The sequence below is a fragment of the Rhipicephalus microplus genome, chromosome 1 (assembly GCF_043290135.1).
Source record: "Rhipicephalus microplus isolate Deutch F79 chromosome 1, USDA_Rmic, whole genome shotgun sequence".
Taxonomy (NCBI): domain Eukaryota; kingdom Metazoa; phylum Arthropoda; class Arachnida; order Ixodida; family Ixodidae; genus Rhipicephalus; species Rhipicephalus microplus.
Window position 1 is genome coordinate 23,013,420 of NC_134700.1, and position 19,754 is coordinate 23,033,173.

General features: G+C 47.3%; 1 protein-coding gene across 5 annotated transcripts in view; it reads right to left on the reverse strand.

Annotated features, from left to right (window-relative positions):
* The window catches only part of LOC119178135 (tRNA (uracil-5-)-methyltransferase homolog B), a 227,847-nt gene that overhangs the window by 31,411 nt on the left and 176,682 nt on the right, over nt 1-19,754 (reverse strand). For all 5 annotated transcript variants that reach the window (XM_037429299.2, XM_037429298.2, XM_075890797.1 and 2 more), the window contains one exon: nt 5,835-5,951. In XM_037429299.2, the coding sequence (XP_037285196.1) occupies nt 5,835-5,951 (117 nt within the window). The remainder of the gene's footprint in view (nt 1-5,834; nt 5,952-19,754) is intronic.

Below are 19,754 nucleotides of genomic sequence, written 5' to 3' on the forward strand. Positions count from 1 at the left end.
CGTGCATGTCATAAAGAGGTCCAAAAAGACTAACAACTGAAGCACGTGTTTACAGTTAATTAATAAAGTTAAGTTTTTCGTGTTGTAGCGATAGCGAAGGTTAACTGGCTCAAACAAGGTGTGGTGCTCTTTATGATGAGTTCAAGGTGAACGATTGGGGCAGTGGGTGATACATGATCAAAGAGTACTACGCGGTAGAAAACACGAACAGGAAAAAGACAAGGACAAGCGCAGACTATCAACTGAAAGTTTATTCATCCCGCATTGCATACATAAATAACAACCAGGAAAAAAGAGAAGAAAGACACACAGGAAGGAAAGTAGCATTTGAAAAAACGTCAGACTTCATATACGCGAAGCACGAGGCAGAATATCAGATAAATCACATGCATGCGCCATTTGCCAGAAATTGAAGCTCCTTATCTAGGAGGGCAAATGATGGTTTGCTCATGCAGTTGTCAGGTTCTTGGGCCATTCTCTCTGCTTCAACAATCATGCATGTGTGATCATCTTTCTGCCTGTACAATACAACTGTATTTTTATACAGCGCATGACAAAAACACCTGCTAACATGCTGAGCCAAGAAGCCCTCGTTGCGATTGCGAACATTGCGTGCGTGTTCGCGCAGACGCTCGTTGAGGCACCTCCCAGTCTGCCCAATGTAGCACGCACTACAGCACCGCACAACTTTCCCAGCTCGCCAAACTGACATGTGCGAACATTAAGCCCGAGTGTTCCTGCAATGTTAGGCACAAATCCCAGTTTGTCCAATGTGTCACGAATGTAGTATACAGGATTCCGCTATCATGTGGTGCAGACTGTGCAGAACGTATACATGAAATAACTGCAACATCCCTAGTTTCTTGGCAGGTGAAGGTTGTCCGAATTAATCTTTGTTTGCAGTGCGAATGAGCTGTTCACGAACCAATGCAATACGATAGAGCAGGACATCACGCCTTCTTGTAGCTGCTAACTTTTGCTCATGTGATGCGCCCAAGCTTTTTTTTTTTTCGCCGAGCATAAGTACGACATAATTATTCCTCATTGAACAATATTTGAATGCGCCAATGGAAATTCAATAGTGGTCTCACTCAATGCGGAGTATACCGCCAGTAAACATTCTGTGCAGGCACTTAAGTTTAAAGGGGCCATGCAACACTTTTTGAGCATGGTCAGAAAACTCTGCCGATCGGTAGTAGAGGCGCCCGACAACACGCGAGCCAAATAATATAGCGCGGCAGGTGGCTTAAAATTCACAACAACTGTCAAAGTCAGCTAGAAATTGCTTTCTCTTCTCTCGACAAATCACGGAAATAAGCCCAAAAATTACTCGTAGTAAGCCCATCTATCAGCCATTGGCTGATTTGAACATGGAACGCTCGGTCGTTATAGAGATCACCGCGGGAGGCCGCTACTTGTCCACGCATATGCGTGCGATCACACTGATAAAGCCGCGCATCCGAAAAAAAAAAGAGAGAGAGAGAGAATGTGCTCCAGGTCAGGAGGCGTGCATAACGTTTTTTGTTTGCCCCTCCCACCCCTCCTTGCTTAGCTTCCAGTGCTTTCGTCGGGACGAGAGAAGAGAGAATGCGATTGCAGCGTGTGACAAATCTTTGTGACCTCACTCGTACTGGACAGATTCTTAAAATTTTTGCGGCGTTGATTTTTTTTTAGGGAGTACGCTTTTCCAGTGAGTTAATTTTATGGTTACTAAAAAGGGTGTTTCAGGGCCCTTTTAAGCATATTATAGGAAACCGCAAATTATTAGAACTATGTATCTCGCATGTGAATTCTAGTTCCATTCCTTCGTCTTTAAACATGTTTAGAATGTGTTTACTTTTCCTTTTTTCAGCACCTGACTTGTCCATAAAAGTTTTAAAAATTCTACAACTGTAACACTTTTTTGCAGTCTTTTGTTAATGGCCCAATCAAACTGCAATGGTATTAAAAGCCATAGCACTTCATGAGCAGTTCATCGTTGAATAACTATACATTCAGTGTTCCAGCTCGCATTCCTCACGATAGCATGTTCTGACCACATGTATCGATACGCAACAACTCACATGCAGCTTATCTTCTATGCACACCCGTACAATGATACCTACACAGTCTGCGTTATTTGCAATGCCCACGGCCTATAGGTGGCGCGCCGTGCAATCTTAGATGGCTACGGAGGGATGATCAACCCGTGGACTCGCATAGGACAACATACGTCGTACAGACGTATTCCCCGTGCCGCTTTCACCGGATGAACTCTAGATCTTCAAATAAATCTATATTGGAACAAAATACTTTCCCAACTGCTGAATGTTCGCAACCTGATTTCTTGCCGCAGTGTGAAGGGTGGTGGTGTTACAAGAAAAACTATGTTTTTTTCTCATTTTGAGCTCGCTGAAGGAGATTACACCATAAATTTAATTAAAGTGACTTACGAGCCTAGAAAAAACATTAACGCAAGACGGAACGGGAAGTCCAACTCGCTGCTCGTGAACTAGAAGCTGATTGTTCATCGTCGCTGTCACTTTTAGCGTGTTGACAACCATCTACGTCCAGTGAAAAATCCTCAACGACAATACAGTTTCTTTAAACATCATTGCTGAGCAATCTGAGGAATTCTCTCCACCGAACGACTTCGATTGCACCAATAACGCATCATTGCCCAACCCCAACATGGCGTCACTAACCACGTTTATCTGAGTGCGGAGAACATTTCGCTCCGATGCCAGGCATGAAAGGAGGAATTGCTTGCAGTGTGCTGCCATCTATCAACGAATGTAAAAAACAAGCGGCGCAGCGTAGGTCAAGGTTTGAAAGTGCAAATCGTGAGCCTGCGCTACTTTCTGCTTGCAATGAATGTTATGGGATTCAAGCCCTACAAAAACACTGACAAATGCTATACGCATGTAAAACAAGGCGAGTTTCAGCTGCAAAGGTTAGACAATAACATTTAACTGTTCAACGTGGCTGCAGGAATTCTCGCAAAGCTGATATGTATTCTCTGCAAGCTATATTCAAAAGTGCAAGTTGCCATGTATTTTCACGATTTACTTCGCCTCTCCAACAGTGAATCAGATTTATAGTGTCACAGACAGCCTGGTATATTCACTGATGCATGCAACATACGAAGTGGTTTGTACTCGTTTTTTGCTCATGCGTTAACACTCAGGCTAGCACCACCGAACAAGAGAGCGTCTGCTTACTGATAATCCTTGAGAAGACGCTCCTGAATTCCGCTAGGCAGCGCGACAGTCTATGAACATTGCGAATTCATTTCACATTTCATGCGTAGATATACATGCAGGTCTGCGTTCGATCCCTATTCAATAAGGGGCGGCATGTTTTTTTCGTGTTATGCTCACACGGCGCCAACGAGCATTCGGCGGAGGAAGGACCGGTTCTCTCGGCGTACCAACTTCTCCCATAGTGCTTTGCGCGTCCGCGGCGCATTCTGGGATTGCTTGCAAATGCTCTATTGGCGCAGCACTTCCGCACCTGAATCTGTGCCGTAATGCTATTAGTTTACTTTTTAAATATTCAAATAAGCACACTAAACATCTTCGAATGTCCTGTACATATCATCTTACTAATAGCTTTTGCAAAGAGCCAATTATAAAAATCTGTATGATATGCAGACAAATATGAACAGCTTTATGGCACTCACCAAGGTTTCAGGTAGGCTTGTGCGAATATTCGAATGCCTCAAATATTTGAACGAATAACAGGGTATTAGAATTCACTTCGATTCAAACTTACATTATTTCAAATGTAGAAATATTGGCAAGGAACAAATAAATGTATATTATACCGAATGTACCTCCTGTAAAGATGGCTTCGCTGCAGTGTAGAAATGTTAAGCCGTAAAAGCATATATCCAGAAAAAATCTGCCCTGCTGCGAAGCCCTCCATCAAATTTAAAAAAAGCCCTGCAACACTTATTATGCACTCTCAGAAAACTCTGCTGATCGGTAGTCGAGGCTACCGAGAACACATGAGACAAATATTATAGCGCAGCACATTGGCCCGCAATTTACATTAAATTTTCAAAGTCAGCTAAAACTTGCTCTCTTCTTTCAGCAAATGTATCCACAAGCTCAAAAAGCACGTGCGACGTATTTTCTTTCCCCGTGCCATTACTCCCTTCTTAGCTTCCAATGTTTTCGTCGGAACGAGAAAAATGCGCTTGCAGCATATACTGCGCTCATACTGGACAGATTCTAAAATTTTTTGTGGCGGAGAATTCATGAGGCAATAAGCTTCTTTGGTAAATCCACTCCATGGCTACTTAAAAAAGTATACCAGGACCCTATTATATTAATATATAACCTAAAATCAATTCATTTTATTCAGCTGAAAAGCTTGTTAAGATGGCTTTTAAGCTCTAAGTATAATAAATTTTAAAATGTTACATACTTTAGGGGTTATGACTTGCATCCTGCCGAAAGTCAAATCCTGCAATGCTGCTACTACTTGAAGTTAATTTGACTTGCTTTGAGCGAAAAAAAAAAAGGCATTTGAATAGAGGCCCTATTTAAACTTCTTAAAATATTGTGCAGGTTAGTTAAGTTGTGATAATTATGCCGATTTTTCTTTATACATCATGTATACTATTTGAATTCGATTAGAAATTATTTGACCAAAATCACTATTCGCTTCGAATTCGCTTCAAACCTCAAATTCACTATTCGTACAAGCTTAGTCTCAGGATCTGAGTGCAAGAAATGAAATGGTTATATCTTCATTTGTTGTGAAATGACACAGGGATGACCGGTAACAAATGCTAAAAAAGATGTTCAAAGAAATGGAGCCATAAGCTAAGAAAACAGAACTCAGTTAGAAGGTGGTTTGATTTTTTGTTTGAAAAATGCAGTTTAGTGGCAATCTTGATCTCTGACCTGTCCTCTTACGATGATGTCAATATGATGGCACTGTGCCAAGAAAAAGCTGATGATGCGAGTTTTGTAAAGCCTGATTTTCTGATCGTTTTTGATCTCAGCACACTAGTAAAGTGCTTTTTCTTATGGCACATTCGGGTGGTCGTTTTCGAGCGCTCTCACCGTGTTTCGAAGTGGCGAATTCGGCAGCTATTAAGGCTTTACAACAAGACCCAGTAGGTATGCGAGTCATGTCCCTCCTTCCTGATCATGTGTTTGCCCGATTACTTTAGCGGCAGTGCTTAGTCGCTATTTTACGTAGATTTTTAAGAGCCGCCGGAGCGCTCGGAAACGACCAGTCGAATGTACCATTAACTTTCAGTGCTGAGTATTAGGATTGCAGAAAAAAAAGAATTTTTATCAAATTTGCCATTTCCGTAGCCACACCCCCTTTAACTAGAGTCTTTTGCAAAAGCATGGAATATGCCATGGCCTTTTCATTCTTGACAGAGTTTTTCTAAGGGGCTTTCATGTGGAGGGAGCCGTCATAATATCCATATTAACCTGAATAATGACAATTGCCATCTTTTTAGACTAGTGACAAAGTGACTCATAATAGACGCATGCACAACACACACGCACTACTCCTACCTAGTCGTTTTCAGTTTGTTCTAGTCCACTCATATAAATCCCTCGAGGCTCAGTATTGACATCACATGCCACAGTGCACCAGCCAACAACTGCTGTTATGCTAGCATTGAAAAGCAAAAGTCACAGTCCAAACACCCCTAATTTTTTCCTCATGCTGGCGAAAACTGGCGCAACCTGCTCCACAATGTCACTTGAAATTGTTGGACACTGTGCAAGCTTGTGTAATGCCGTAAATACTGCACTTTATAGCGCCAACATACTACCTACATGGGCGGTGAGCCCAGTAAAATTAGGAATGAGACGGAGACTTACTCAGCCCACCCCGACCTGGGTTGACAACAGCACAGAGCTCCTCAGCCACAAACTGGTGCCGTATCTTGGGCAGCAACACCTCGGCACGGCCTACCTGATACTGCACATTACTAATGCCTGCAAAAAAACACAGAAATGCCTGAAGAATGTTTTCCATGCTGCCTGGTTCAATGAATTTTACACACTGCTGAACTGATCATGATATCAAAGCAAAAATCATGAAAACTAAATAATTCACTGGTAATCCAAACCTCAGCATTTAAAAATCTGCAATTCGACTTTACTGGCAAAGTGCAAAGAACTTAAATTTTCATTTCTTCAACCTAACAGGCCCGTAACAAGCTGCTTTGGATTCCATGTCACTTCGAAAGCCTTCCCCTGCACACTAGAACTGCAGGACTGCAGGAATAAAAACTGCTTTTTCAAGAACGAGACATTGTTGACTAGTTGTCGGCTAGAATACAAGTGTCCTGAATACTTTACAAGCACTCAGCTGCACACTCACCTGCACATAGGTTTACATGAACCGAGAGATTAAGCGCTTCATAAAAACAAGCTTCAGAGGATATGCAATGATCCTTCCAAGGCTCCTAACTGCAATTCTGTGCACAACCTTTGAAACAGAAGCTTGATGACAATGAGTGGTCCGTGCCCCACAACATAAGCTAGTGTACGACGTTAAAAATGCGGTCTTATGTATGGATCAGTCTTGCCACAATGAAGCACGTACTCGTGTCGGTGTGCTTTTCGAGCTATGGTGTGCTTTTCAAAGACAATGCCTTGAACGATATTCATAGACCTATGTGGAGTGACTGTGGAATATTTCCAGAGGATGTCAGAATCAGAACTGCTTCCTGTCTCACAGTGCAAGTCGCAGGTCGCCACTGGCTATTTTAGAGCGCATGTAACCAAGTCCTGGTTTCTCTGTTTGATTTCTAGCTACCCAAAATGGTGAGACAGCTCCTGCTTTTCCATAAGACTGTACAATATGCATTACATGGTATTTCGGGAAGTGTTGTGGCTGCTTCATGTGCAACCTTTTTAGGTTACAATCAATTTTAAAGAAAATGCACTGAACATACCAGATGGCCTAAGTTTCGGCAGCAGTGCCAGCAGCTCCCATCAAGCCCAACAGGGTGACATAGCAGCAAATGCTGGGCAAATCCAGCCAACGCCGGTCGTACAACGCTTCTGTAACCTAATGTAGAATAACCAAGACTGGGTATCCACACACGGTTAACCCTTGCTGCTGAGAAACATGGAAGTAAGAAGAAGCGAAGAGGAGACAGGAAAAATCAGAGGTACTACTCGCCCCGTCTCTCCACAAATGTCGCACATTACGTGAAGAGTTTCTGGAAATGTCAGTGCCACAAAACATCGTTAACAAGGCCAGCTGGATTCCTGCAGCTGATTCAACAACCCTCGAGACTATTCCGACAGATAGGCATGGACCTGCTGAGCTCCTTTCCCAAGTCAACATCAGGCAACAAGTGGCTTATAGGGGCAACAGATTACCTGACACGATATGCCGAAGCGAAGCCCTTATCAAATAATACCACAGTGGAAGTCGCCAAATTTTTCATGGAATCCATTCTCCTGTGACACAGAGCCTCAGAGGTCCTCATCACAGACAGGCAAACAGCGCTTACAGCGAAGCTGACTCAGGCCATCCTACATTACAGTCGCACAAACCACCAGAGAGCAACTGCGTATTATCCGCAAACAAATGGTCTCACGGAATGCCTGAACAAGACCATACCGACATGCTCGTTATCTACGAAGACCCGCAGCACAAAACATGGGATTTGATTCTACCTTATGTGGTCTTTGCCTACAACACTGCAGTACAGGAGACCAGCAAAATTATGCCTTTTAAACTTATCCACGGGAGGGATGCCACCACTACTCTGGACACCATGCAAATGCCACCAGCGACAATGACCTAGATGTCGCCGCCTACTTCCAGCACGTGTTCAATTCGAGTTAATTGACAAATTGAATTGAACACGCTCTAAAAAACAGAGGAAGCGTCAAAGCAGTGAAGAGGAAACCTGGGATAGGCAAAAATCGGATGTACGCACTAAGGGACAAAGAAGGCAAAATAACTACCAATAACGGAGAAGAGGACGAAGTTGTTGCTGCTTGGCTAAGTAGCTCTGTCTGCATTTATCGTTATTTTTGTTTTTATTACGGCTCAACACTGCTCAAGATGTTGAACGACTCGAAAAGGTACCTGCCGTATCGGCGACCGACGGGTGCTGCGCAGCCCGCCACGTCGAAAGGTGCTAGAAGAAACGAAACAAGCATCAGTGAGAGCGCGGCCATGACCTCCCAAGGTGTGACACCAGATCAGAAGCACCAGCTGGTTTGTGCAAGCATACCTTACTACAAGCGACAACACAGCGTTGAATCAGAGGACGAATCAACTGTCGTCGGGAACCACAACAGGGCGAACCTCACAGATCTAGACATAGACGAGGGTGGTTTCCGCCTTGTGCGACATCGCAAAGACAGGGCGGTGGGCATTCCTGTGTTAATTGCTACAACATCCGAAAGAGCTATTTTGAGGCAAGTGAATCATATTGACCTATACTCGGAAATTGAAACTATTCTCGGTAGAGCCCAAGTAAAGAGACATTTCACAGCACAGGGAGCCCTGCTCTTGAATATAGAGACAGAACACCAAGCTAATACGCTTCTAGAGACCAACACTATCTACAGCCTTGCCATATCTGCCCATGTACCACAGAGCTACATGAAAAATACATGTGTGATGACGTTTATTCAAGCAGAGAAGTCGCAACGAGGTCGCAACGGAAAGTGGGCGTACGGCAAGTCTGGCAAAGGCGGCACAAACTCTCGCACAAGCAGAGCACGGGCTTTTCGTTGTCTTCCGAAGGCGCATACGCGTTGGTGCGTATGCTCCACTACAATACCCCCGGGGTGAAGGGTAGCCATCCTGACGACTCAGGGAGTAGGCACAATGAGGAGGTCGTAGTAGGGCTTGAGACGGTCGACGTGTACGGTCTCGCGCCCTCGACGGCGCAAATCTGATGATTGTGTTAATGGCTCGATGATGTAATTCACCGGCGAGGTTGCGTCAATGACTCGGTATGGACCATGGTACCATGCCAGAAGTTTAGAAGAGAGGCCAGGAACGTGCGGGGGTACCCAAAGCCACACAAGGGAGCCTGTACGAAACGTAGGCGCTATGTGATGAACGTCGTCATGTCGGGTTTTTTGTAGACCTTGAGCCTCACTTATCATAGACCGAGCCAACTGACGGCAGTCTTCAGCGTATCTGGCGACTTCCGAAAGCGGGGAGCACTCCGATGCATCAGGGCGGTACGGGAATATGGTTTCGAGTGGGTGGGAAGGTTCGCGGCCGTACAACAGAAAGAACGGGGGAAAACCGGTAGTCGCTTGCGTCGCGGTGTTGTAAGCGAAGGTAACAAATGGTAATACAGCGTCCCAGTTAGTGTGGTCGGAGGAGGTGTACATCCTCAGCATGTAGCCAAGTGTGCGGTTGAACCGCTCAGTAAGACCATTTGTCTGTGGATGGTATGCGGTAGATTTCCGGTGGGTAATGTAGCATTCAGCGAGGATAGCTTGGATGACCTCCGACAGAAACACTCGACCCCTATCAATGAGTAATTCCTGCGGAGCACCATGGCGTAGAATGAAGCCGCGGAGAATGAAGAGTGCAACTTCATGGGCGGTCGCTGCCGATAGAGCTGCAGTTTCAGCGTAGCGTGTCAGATGATCGACTCCGACAATAATCCACCGGTTTCCAGAGCTACTATATGGAAGGGGGCCATAGAGGTCTATACCCACGCGGTCGAATGGGCAAGCCGGGCACGGGAGCGGCTGTAACATGCCAGTAAGGTGCCGCGGAGGTGTCTTGTTCTGTTGGCAAGTGGTGCAAGACTGAACGTATTTCTGCACAAAGCGATACATTCCTCGCCAGTAATAGCGTTGGCGCAGCCTTTCGTAGGTTTTCAGGACACCTGCGTGAGCACTTTGGGGATCTGCATGGAAATTCATGCAGATGTCAGAGCGCATATGAGTTGGGACAGCAAGGAGCCACTTCCGACCACCAGGCATGTAGTTGCGGCGGTACAGAATGTTGTCTCGTAAGGAAAAGTGGGCTGCTTGCCGGCGTAGCGCTCTCGTGGAAGGGACAGCAGACGGATCGGTAAGGTAGTCGACTAACAAGGCAAGGTATGGGTCTTTACGCTGCTCCGAAAGCATGTCGGTGCTGTCGAGTGGTGACAAGGTGGTAAAAGGGGGTGACAGAGAAGCCACATCTGGTGTTAATGGCGATCGGGAAAGTGCATCGGCGTCCTCATGCTTGCGACCGGAACGATATATGACACGGATGTCGTATTCCTGCAATCGAAGTGCCCAACGCCCCAGACGTCCGGACGGGTCTTTCAAGGTGGACAGCCAACATAGGGCGTGGTGGTCTGTGACCACCTCGAAAGGATGGCCGTAAAGGTACGGGCGAAACTTCGTAAGCGCCCAGATTATGGCCAAACACTCCTTCTCTGTCACGGAGTAATTCAATTCAGCCTTCTTAAGAGCGCGACTTGCATAAGCGACTACGTATTCGATTTGGGTGCCTTTCCGTTGTGCCAAAACTGCGCCAAGACCAACGCCACTTGCACCAGTGTGAACTTCTGTGGCAGCAGTGGGGTCGTAGTGGCGAAGAATAGGTGGCGAGGTCAGCAGGCGGCGCAGCTGGTGAAATGCGTCGTCACATGCAGGTGACCATGCAGATATACCTTTGCTGTTGGAAAGCAGACTAGTCAGAGGTGCAATGATAGACGCGAAGTTGCGCACGAAGCGACGAAAGTAAGAGCAAAGACCAACGAAACTTCTTAGGGCTTTCAGTGATGTGGGCATTGGGAAGTCAGCGACAGCTCGAAGCTTATCGGGGTCCGGAAGAACACCGTCTCTTGTGATGACGTGTCCCAAGATGGTTAGTTTTCGGGCTGCGAAGTGGCACTTCTTGGTGTTAAGTTGTAGGCCTGCTAAAGCTAGACACGTCAGAATCTCGTGGAGAAGACAAAGATGTGTCGGGAAATCAGCTGAAAAGACTACGATGTCATCAAGGTAACACAAGCAAGTTTTCCACTTGTGGGCCCGCAATATGGTATCTATCATGCGCTCAAACGTCGCAGGCGCGTTGCAGAGCCCAAATGGCATGACTTTGAACTCATATAGGCCATCCGGCGTTACAAAGACTGTTTTAGGGCGATCACCTTCAGCCATTGGCACCTGCCAATACCCAGAACGCAGATCCAAGGATGTGAAGTACTCGGCGCCTTGTAAACAGTCAAGAGCATCGTATATTCGTGGTAGCAGGTAGACGTCTTTCTTTGTAATCTCGTTTAAGCGGCGATAGTCCAGGCAAAATCGAACGGTGCCATCTTTTTTCTTTACCAGAACCACGGGTGACGACCAAGCGCTTTGAGAAGGCTGTATGACTCCACGTTTAAGCATGTCATCTACTTGCTCCGTAATGACGCGGCGCTCTTCGGCAGAAACGCGGTAAGGACGCTGTCGCAGAGGCGAATGTGAGCCGGTGTCAATAGTATGAGTGACAGTCGTGGTGCGGCCCAAAGCAGGTTTCTGAAAGTCGAAAGAAGAGCGAAACTTGTTAAGGAGAGCAACAAGTTGGCTGCGATGCGAGGGGGGAAGGTCTGCGTCAATTGCATTGTCGAAGGCTGGCGAGCTTGATGGCTCAGACGCCTGAGTGATTGCGGCAATGTGACATGGCGTTTCGTCGGGAAGAATAGTATCATTGATATGGTCGACAGGTTGCACATATCCTAACGTTTCACCACGAAGCAAGCCAATGGGGTAGTTGCAGTGGTTGGTAACCAGCATTACGGTTAAACCAGACGCAATCGTAAGAACGGCAAATGGGAGCACGATGCCCTTGCGTTCAGTAAAAACAGGGGATGGCGTAAACACCACCGTGGCGTCAGGTTGCGCCACACATGAAAGGCTAATAGGGACTGAAGCTTCCGGAGGCAAGGTGATGTCGTCGTCAGCGATGAGTTTGCAGAGCAGTGGTGAATGGTCGGGCGATGGAAATTCACAACTTGGCACTAGGGACACTTCCGCACGGCGACAATCGATGATAGCTTCATGACCTGATAAGAAATCCCAACCCGGGATAAGGTCATGAGAGCAAGATGGTAGTACAAAAAATTGGACGATGTACAAAACGTCTTGGATGACGACGCGCGCCGTACACACAGCCGAGGGCTGAATGCATTGCGCGCTAGCCGTGGACAGCACGATGCCACAGAGAGATGTGGTCACTTTCTTCAGTTTGCGACAAAATTTTGCATTCATCACAGAAACGGCGGCCCCAGTATCAATTAACGCTTGTGTGGCAACTCCCTCAACATTGACATCAACAACATTTTGCGGCGAAAATGGAGGCCTTGACAATTGCGCAGAAGTTGCAGTTCTTGCCTCTGAAACTGCACTGATTAGTTTCCCTCCTCAGGAGGTGGTCTACGACGCATAGGAGATGACTTTCTTGGCGAACGTTGGCATTTGCGAGTGCGACAGCAGAGATCGAATCTGGTGGTGAGACACTCTGTCGGGCGATGGAATGCTGACGGCGTAATTCATCGAAGCTCTGGCACAGGCTTACGAGGATTGCCACCGAGGTCGGGCTTTTCGCTAGCAACATCTGGAATGCACCATCCTCAATGCCCTTGAGAATCTGCCGAATTTTCTCTTCTTCGTGCATAGATGGGTTAACACGCCTGCAGAGGTCGAGCACATCCTCAATGTAACTCGTAAACGTTTCGTTAGGTTGCTGGGCTCTGTGGCGCAAACGCTGGTCAGCGCGGAGCTTGCGGACCTCTGGTCGGCTGAACGCTTCTGTTACAAGGGTCTTAAAGGAGGACCAGTTGGCGATGGCGGTTTCGCGGTTGGTAAACCAAAGCTTAGCTACGTCTGCCAAGTAAAAGATAACGTAGGCGAGTTTAGAGTCCTCGTCCCACTTGTTGCTGGCGCTTACGCGTTCGTACAAGGAGAGCCAGTCTTCGACGTCTTGCTCACCACTTCCGCTGAAGATTGGTGGGTCCCACTGGCGAGTAGCGCCGGGGCAGGTAGACGGGGCAGCCGATGGTGCTGGCTGGGCTGGGACGGGCTGGTTGGCGACTGCGTCAGTCATGTTTGGCGGTAGTCTTTCAGGCAACTTGCGAGAGCGGAGCTCCAGGTTTGCTTGGGGATCTCAGCAGCCTTCACCGAATGTGATGACGTTTATTCGAGCAGAGAAGTCGCAACGAGGTGGCAACGGAAAGTGGGCGTACGGCAAGTCTGGCAAAGGCGGCACAAACTCTCGCCCAAGCAGAGCACGGGCTTTTCGTTGTCTTCCGAAGGCGCATACGCGTTGGTGCGTATGCTCCACTACACATGCATTATAAAAGGAGACCCAAGATGGTACTCGGACGAAGAGATGTTAACCTACCTGAGACCTCAGGGAGTATACCACGCAAGAAGAATCATACGAGTTCAAACCTCATCCTCCGAGTGGGAATCAAGGCGCACTGACTCTGTGGTTCTCACATTCGCTCCCAATTCAGAACGGCCAGAGAAGATCAACCTTGGCTTCACCAGACACGAGCTTACAGACTACGTGGAGACGCCCCTATGCTGTTTTAAATGTCAGCATTTTGGACATGTTGCTAAGCACTGTCGTGGGGAACAAAGCTGTAAGCGCTGTGGGGGGCCTCATGACTAAGACGTGTACAAGTAAAGAAAAACTTGTGTGTGAAAACTGTGGCGGCGACCACCCAGCTAGCTACAGCCGATGTCCAGCACGAACAGCTGCGCTGCGAAGAAATGAGACGTTTGTCCTCGGCCCGAAGACTGTGAACGAACCATCGTTCACAAAGAAGACGTTCGGCGCCCCACAACATGGCGGTTTGGACAACGAGTACGCAGGAAATTGCGCCTAAATCCAGCAAGAGCTGTTACTGAGTCAGAGAAAGTGCTCAACGCTGGTGAGAAATGTATCAAGAAAGAGTCCGCCAAGCGCACCTACACTGTTGCACTGAGCCCACCTCAAGTACCATCTGGAAGCAAACAGCAAGAAAACCTCGAGCACGTTATTCGCGCTCTGTTCACCGCACTACGTTCCCACGTCGCTAAGATGCCTGCGAGTTCAACGAAGGACATGTTGGAAGCAGTCCTGACTCTAGAGTCAGTGTTACTTTGCTCTGCTTGCACATACACACAGTAGAACAATTGCAATGTCTCGCCCACCTGGTCTATTTTGTCCTTCAAAAGTGCCCTTAATAATGCAATGGAACTGCGCCAGTCTTCTAAAACGTCTGTGCGAACTCAACCTTTTCCTGCGCGACATTCCAATACCGATTCTAGCCCTCTCCGAAGCCGGTCTACCGAATGCAAGGACGCTCTCAGGGTACACCCGACACGGCAACCCGAGCATAACGTCGTTTGCAAATGGAAGCGCAATGATATACATAAGGCGGGAAATACCTCACGTCGCCTTACCAGTGCAAGACCTCTGTTCCAACTCACTGGAAGTCGCTCAGGGGATTCACTGGAAGTCGCTCAGGGGAGTCACTCAGGGGACAAATTGCAACTTATGATTACGGAGTTAGACAGAGAGAGCAGAAAGATGGGTCTTAAAATTAATGTGCAGAAAACGAAAGTAATGTACAACAACCTCGGAAGAGAGCAGCACTTCGAAATAGGCAATAGTGCACTTCAAGTTGTAGAAAGACTATGTCTACTTAGGGCAGGTAATAACCGCGGAGCCGAACTATGAGATTGAATTAACTTGAAGAATAAGAATGGGGTGGAGCACGTTTGGCAAGCACTCTCAAATTATGACAGGTAAATTGCCACTATCCCTTAATAGGAAGGTATATAACAGCTGTATCTTGCTGGTACTTAGCTACGGAGCAGAAACCTAGAGACTTACAAAGAGGGTTCAGCTTAAATTGAGGACGACGCAACGAGCGATGGAAAGAAAAATGGTAGGTGTAACCTTAAGAAACAAGAAGAGAGCAGAGTGGATTAGGGAACAAACGGGGGTTAAGGATGTCATAGCTGAAATCAAGAAGAAAAAATGGACATGGGCCGGGCATGTAGCGCGTAGACAGGATAACCGCTGGTCGTTAATGGTAACTAACTGGATTCCCAGAGAAGGCAAGCGGGTTAGGGGAAGACAGAAGGTTAAGTGGGCAGACGAGATTAAGAAGTTTGCGGGTATAAATTGGCAGCAGCAAGCACAGGACCGGGTTAACTGGTGGAACATGGGAGAGGCCTTTGTCCGGCAGTGGACGTAGTCAGGCTGATGATGATGATGATGATGATGACTTCCAGCACGCAGAAAAAGCCTGGCAGGTTGCGCGGCTACGCATAGATGGCCAGCGGCGAATCGCTGTTACAACCTCCAAAGACGCGAAGTGCCATACAAGCCAGGTGACAGAGTATGAATTTAGACACCCACTCGCCGCTGTGAATTAGCTGAAAAACTCTTGCGCCATTATTTCGGCCAATACAAAGCAATTCATTGAGTCAGCCAACTGGACTACGTAGTGATTCCTGATGGTATTAGTGCATCTCGGGGATGCCGCGCATGACCAGAAGTAGTGCATGTTGTCCGTCTAAAGCCCCATCATGCACACTATAAGACACTTTGTCTTTGCACTTCTAGTTACATTTTTTTTGTGTGTGTGTACGTGTGTGATTCGTGCTTATTTCCGTGTTTACCTCTGTGCATGCAATCTTTTTAGCAATCGGGCAATGCTCTTTTTTTTAGAGGAGAATACGGTAATGCCGCAAAGCATTTTGTTGTTTGTTTTCTGCATGTCAGCCAACAGCTTTGTCTTTTTTGGTGGTATAGTCCAACCAACTTATAACGATCCAAGATATAACGATCTATCTGTTATAACGACCATATTTCGGTGCACTTACGGTTTTTCTCTTCTACTCTTTGAAACTGAGTCCACATACAGGGAACATTTTTCAAGGCTTCCTACTTTTACAATGAACACTTCCGACACGGTTGCGGTAAAAATATGATGCATACGAAGCGAAACAGAATTTTAAAACAGGCATTCTAAAACAAGTAATAGGTGCACGCTCATGTGTTCCCCGCTGTAGTTTGCTTGCGACGAAGATATCATAGACCACGGCAAGCACGACACGCAGATTTGGGGCATTGTGAGCAAGGAAGCTCACTTTCCAGATGTTTTTTTGCTGGTGGAGCGGATTTAAGAAAAAAAAGAACTGAAAAGAAATAAGAGCCAGCATGAAGACTTGCGGTCAGATTTCGCACGGCAAACTTTCCTGTCGGCATCTACGACCGCCGACAATTACCTAACAATGCCTTCGAACACAAAAAGCCATAAATGAGAGAAGTACAGTTAAAACATGGATATAACAAAATTGATGAATTCCCGGATAATTTGTTATAAAAAGGATTTTGTTATATGCAAGTTTAGCCCGAAAACTTGAAAGATAAACGCACAAATAAACAAAAGGGGACTGAAGGCAGAGCTAACCAAAAACACTCATCTTATAGTAAAAAACTACGTTATTATTGCGATGGCAATTGTATGGACACTTTCGGCGGGTTCTTGCCGTCACCGCCATGTTCCATAACATGACCCCGCACATCGTAACTTTCATGAGTGAGTAGAAGCGCGCGAGCGCTGCTGAATCAGAGATCAAAAGAGTCGGCACACCATATATCTCCTGAAAACTGCATAAGATAACATCTCCTGCGTGTTAGAACTGCTGTTGAATGCTCAAACAGAAACTAAACCACCCGTCTTGAACGAGCACATCTCCCTGGAGCGGCCATATTTGCTCACACCAGCATTTTGTATGAGTTCCACAATATCGGATCCGAAAGAATTGGCTGCAGGCCTTACTTCTTATAGCATTACAATTTTTTGCAATCGTGTTCATAGCACTGCATTCAACATGCCGTTATGTTGCCAGAACTAATTGGCTAATTGCGAAAGCTACCAGAATGCGAACTTGCGGCGTGGCACGAGACGAAAGCGCATTACGAGCTAACCTCCGAAGATCTGTTGTCACCGTGGTCATGGAAAGTTTCCATCAGCACCTAACCTGACATCCCCCCCGGTGGTGAGGATATGAAAAGTCACAGTTTCGCCGCAAACGCGAAGCAATGAATGCGATGGCAACAACTTGGAATGTAACGCTGAGAACGGCATGCAGATAGACAGATGCAGCGCACGGCTTACGCACGAATGATGCACGAAAACGGCATACGCAGGACGAGAACCAACTAACAAAGTTAATCGCTCGATACTTAACGGGCTGTTTAAACAAAAACGAGGCACGAAACGCAATCACAGGTGCAGATATGAGTGCTAACTAATAAGTGCCGCAGTTAATTTTGCTACTGCACTGTGTTGAAAAGTGCAATCTCTTCGCAAACCGTGCCTACCCAGCGAGCAAAGAGATCTTTGTGCGCCCGGCAACTAAACGCTATCATTCCGGTCAAAGTCGAAAACGCGTGACTCCCCCCCCCCCCCCAAAGATAAGCACGCGCACACACAAACCTCCAACCCTTCCACCCCACCCCACTCCACCCCAACTTCCGGTCGTGACGAGCTGCAGGGCGCCTAGCGCAGACGGCGTTTTTTCTTTTATATACATACATACATACATACATAGATAAATATATATATATATATATATATATATATATATATATATATATATATATATATATATATATATATACACACACACAGTCGAGCCCGCTTATAACGAACCTGAGCGTGACGCGGCATCCGTTCGCTGTATCCCGACGTTCGTAGTAAATGAAACACAGCTTTGAAAAAAATTGCAAGTGAAAACACAAACTTTTTTTTGCCCGAAAAAGTTCGTGATGCACGTGTTTCGAAGAGCAGAAGCGATAAGGGCGGTCTCGAGTTCATTTAAAACGGCAGGCTGCTCGTTCGACAAGGCCTGTGGCATAAGCTGCATGAAGCACTGCCTCCAAAGCTTTGTCATTCCTGCAATCCAATTCCTCCAAATCGCTCTCGCCACGTGCTTAATTAACAATGCCCCAATCCGTGCACGGTCCCGCAGTGTCGGCATCATCATCGGCCGTAATTAAATTATCGGAACAGATATCCCACCCGCTCTCGCAGGTCGGAGTGGACGACGCGCTGCCACAAATCACCGTCGCAGTGGTCCTGTTCGGAAGCTTCAGGCTCGGCATCAGGACCGACGTCGACGAAGTCGGCCTTGCGCACATGTAGGCATCACCGCCACCCACAAAATATTCACCATCTCCACAGCTGAATACCGGGACGCCCGAAGCGGCAAGTTGGCTGCCAGGTAACCAACAGCTACGCGCAAGCCCTCCGCAAAGCAGCACCTAACGCGCGGATTACGCTCAAGCCAAGCGGTCACATTTCCGACGATTTTTTGAGCAGCACGAAAAAGCATGCTAGTCCTCCCGTCGGCCATCATGACTACACACACACACAGCAAGAGCGAGCAACATGCGCACACACGACGCACATGCCAGAACGCGTGGAACAGCTGTGGGCGCATTTCCAGTCAGAAAACGAAACTAATTCCAACCAGCGTGGCAGGCGTCGCGGAGCGGTGGAGACGAGCAAAGGGGTTGTGATCAAGAGAGGTGAGCAGACTTGCGAGAGAAGGGCAAGGAGCTGCGATAAAGAGAGGGGAGAATGTGGTGGGAGGGTGACCTTGAAAACCAAAACACACGGGAAGGAGGCAGGTTGGGGAGCTTGCTTGAAAGGTCCGCGAAACTCACACGTAGAAAAACTTGGAAAGAGTGCCTGCGCGCGAGGAAGTCAAAGCATGGCCGCCTGGATCGGTGCGCGCGGCGGTGTTCGATGAATCGGCGGCCGTGGTCAAACAATTGTTTTGTTGTGCCGGCAGTTTGCGTGGCCTCACGAACTTCTATATTTCGCGATTCGTTCCGCGCAAATTAACAGCCGTTTTCGCGCTTCCGCACGCGCGCGCAATGCATGCTGAGCAGAGTGCAAAGTGAGCGAGATCGAGTCCTAAACACAAAACGAATCACAAATTAGTAGAGTCGGTGGGGTAGTGTACGCGCGTGCAATAGACGCAGACTATCGGATACAGTCAGTGGCCGATGATGTTGGCAAATGGCCTGGTCACTCCAGGTCGGCGACGCCAACGACAGTACTAGTGGTCAAAAACAGGGTCAATGGCCGACCGGTCTTCGAAAGATCGGTGGCAGTGTGAAAACACAGGCCTCGTCTGGCGAGGTGCTCGGAGTAGCGGGGGGACAAAGGACGGCGGGGTGCGTAACAGAAAGTGGTCGAGGAGAGCAGCAACTAGAGGGGCGCGGAGGCAGAATCGGCGTTTAATAATAAGAATGTATGGTCACTTCGCCGATGCCTGATCGGTGGTCAAAGTTGGTTTTAAGCAAAAGTTCGTTTTAAGTGGGGCCGTTATATGTGGGCACGACTTTATATATATATGCACGGTGAATGGCGGCGGCGGCAAAAAACAAAATTCAGCCGAGACTATCCATATATTTGCTATCACAATAAAAAAAAGACAAGATGAACGTCGTCGGGGCCACACCATGCGCAAGCAGTGAAACTGGACGCGCGCTCGCGGCGTTGGAAACGATGAGCAAACAACACAAACACAGACACGAATACCACGGAAAACCATTCGGTAAAGCGCCCTTCATAGGCGAGGCGGCCCCACATATGTGACGCTAACTAAAAGCGTGGCACTGCCAACACGCAAATGTAATTTCCTTTCTTTTTTGTCTTCTTTGTTTTGATTTTGGTTAAGAGTTGGGAGGGGCCCACTCGCGCATGCGCCTGCGACGGCGAGAGCGGCAGCCGTTCGGGCTTGTGG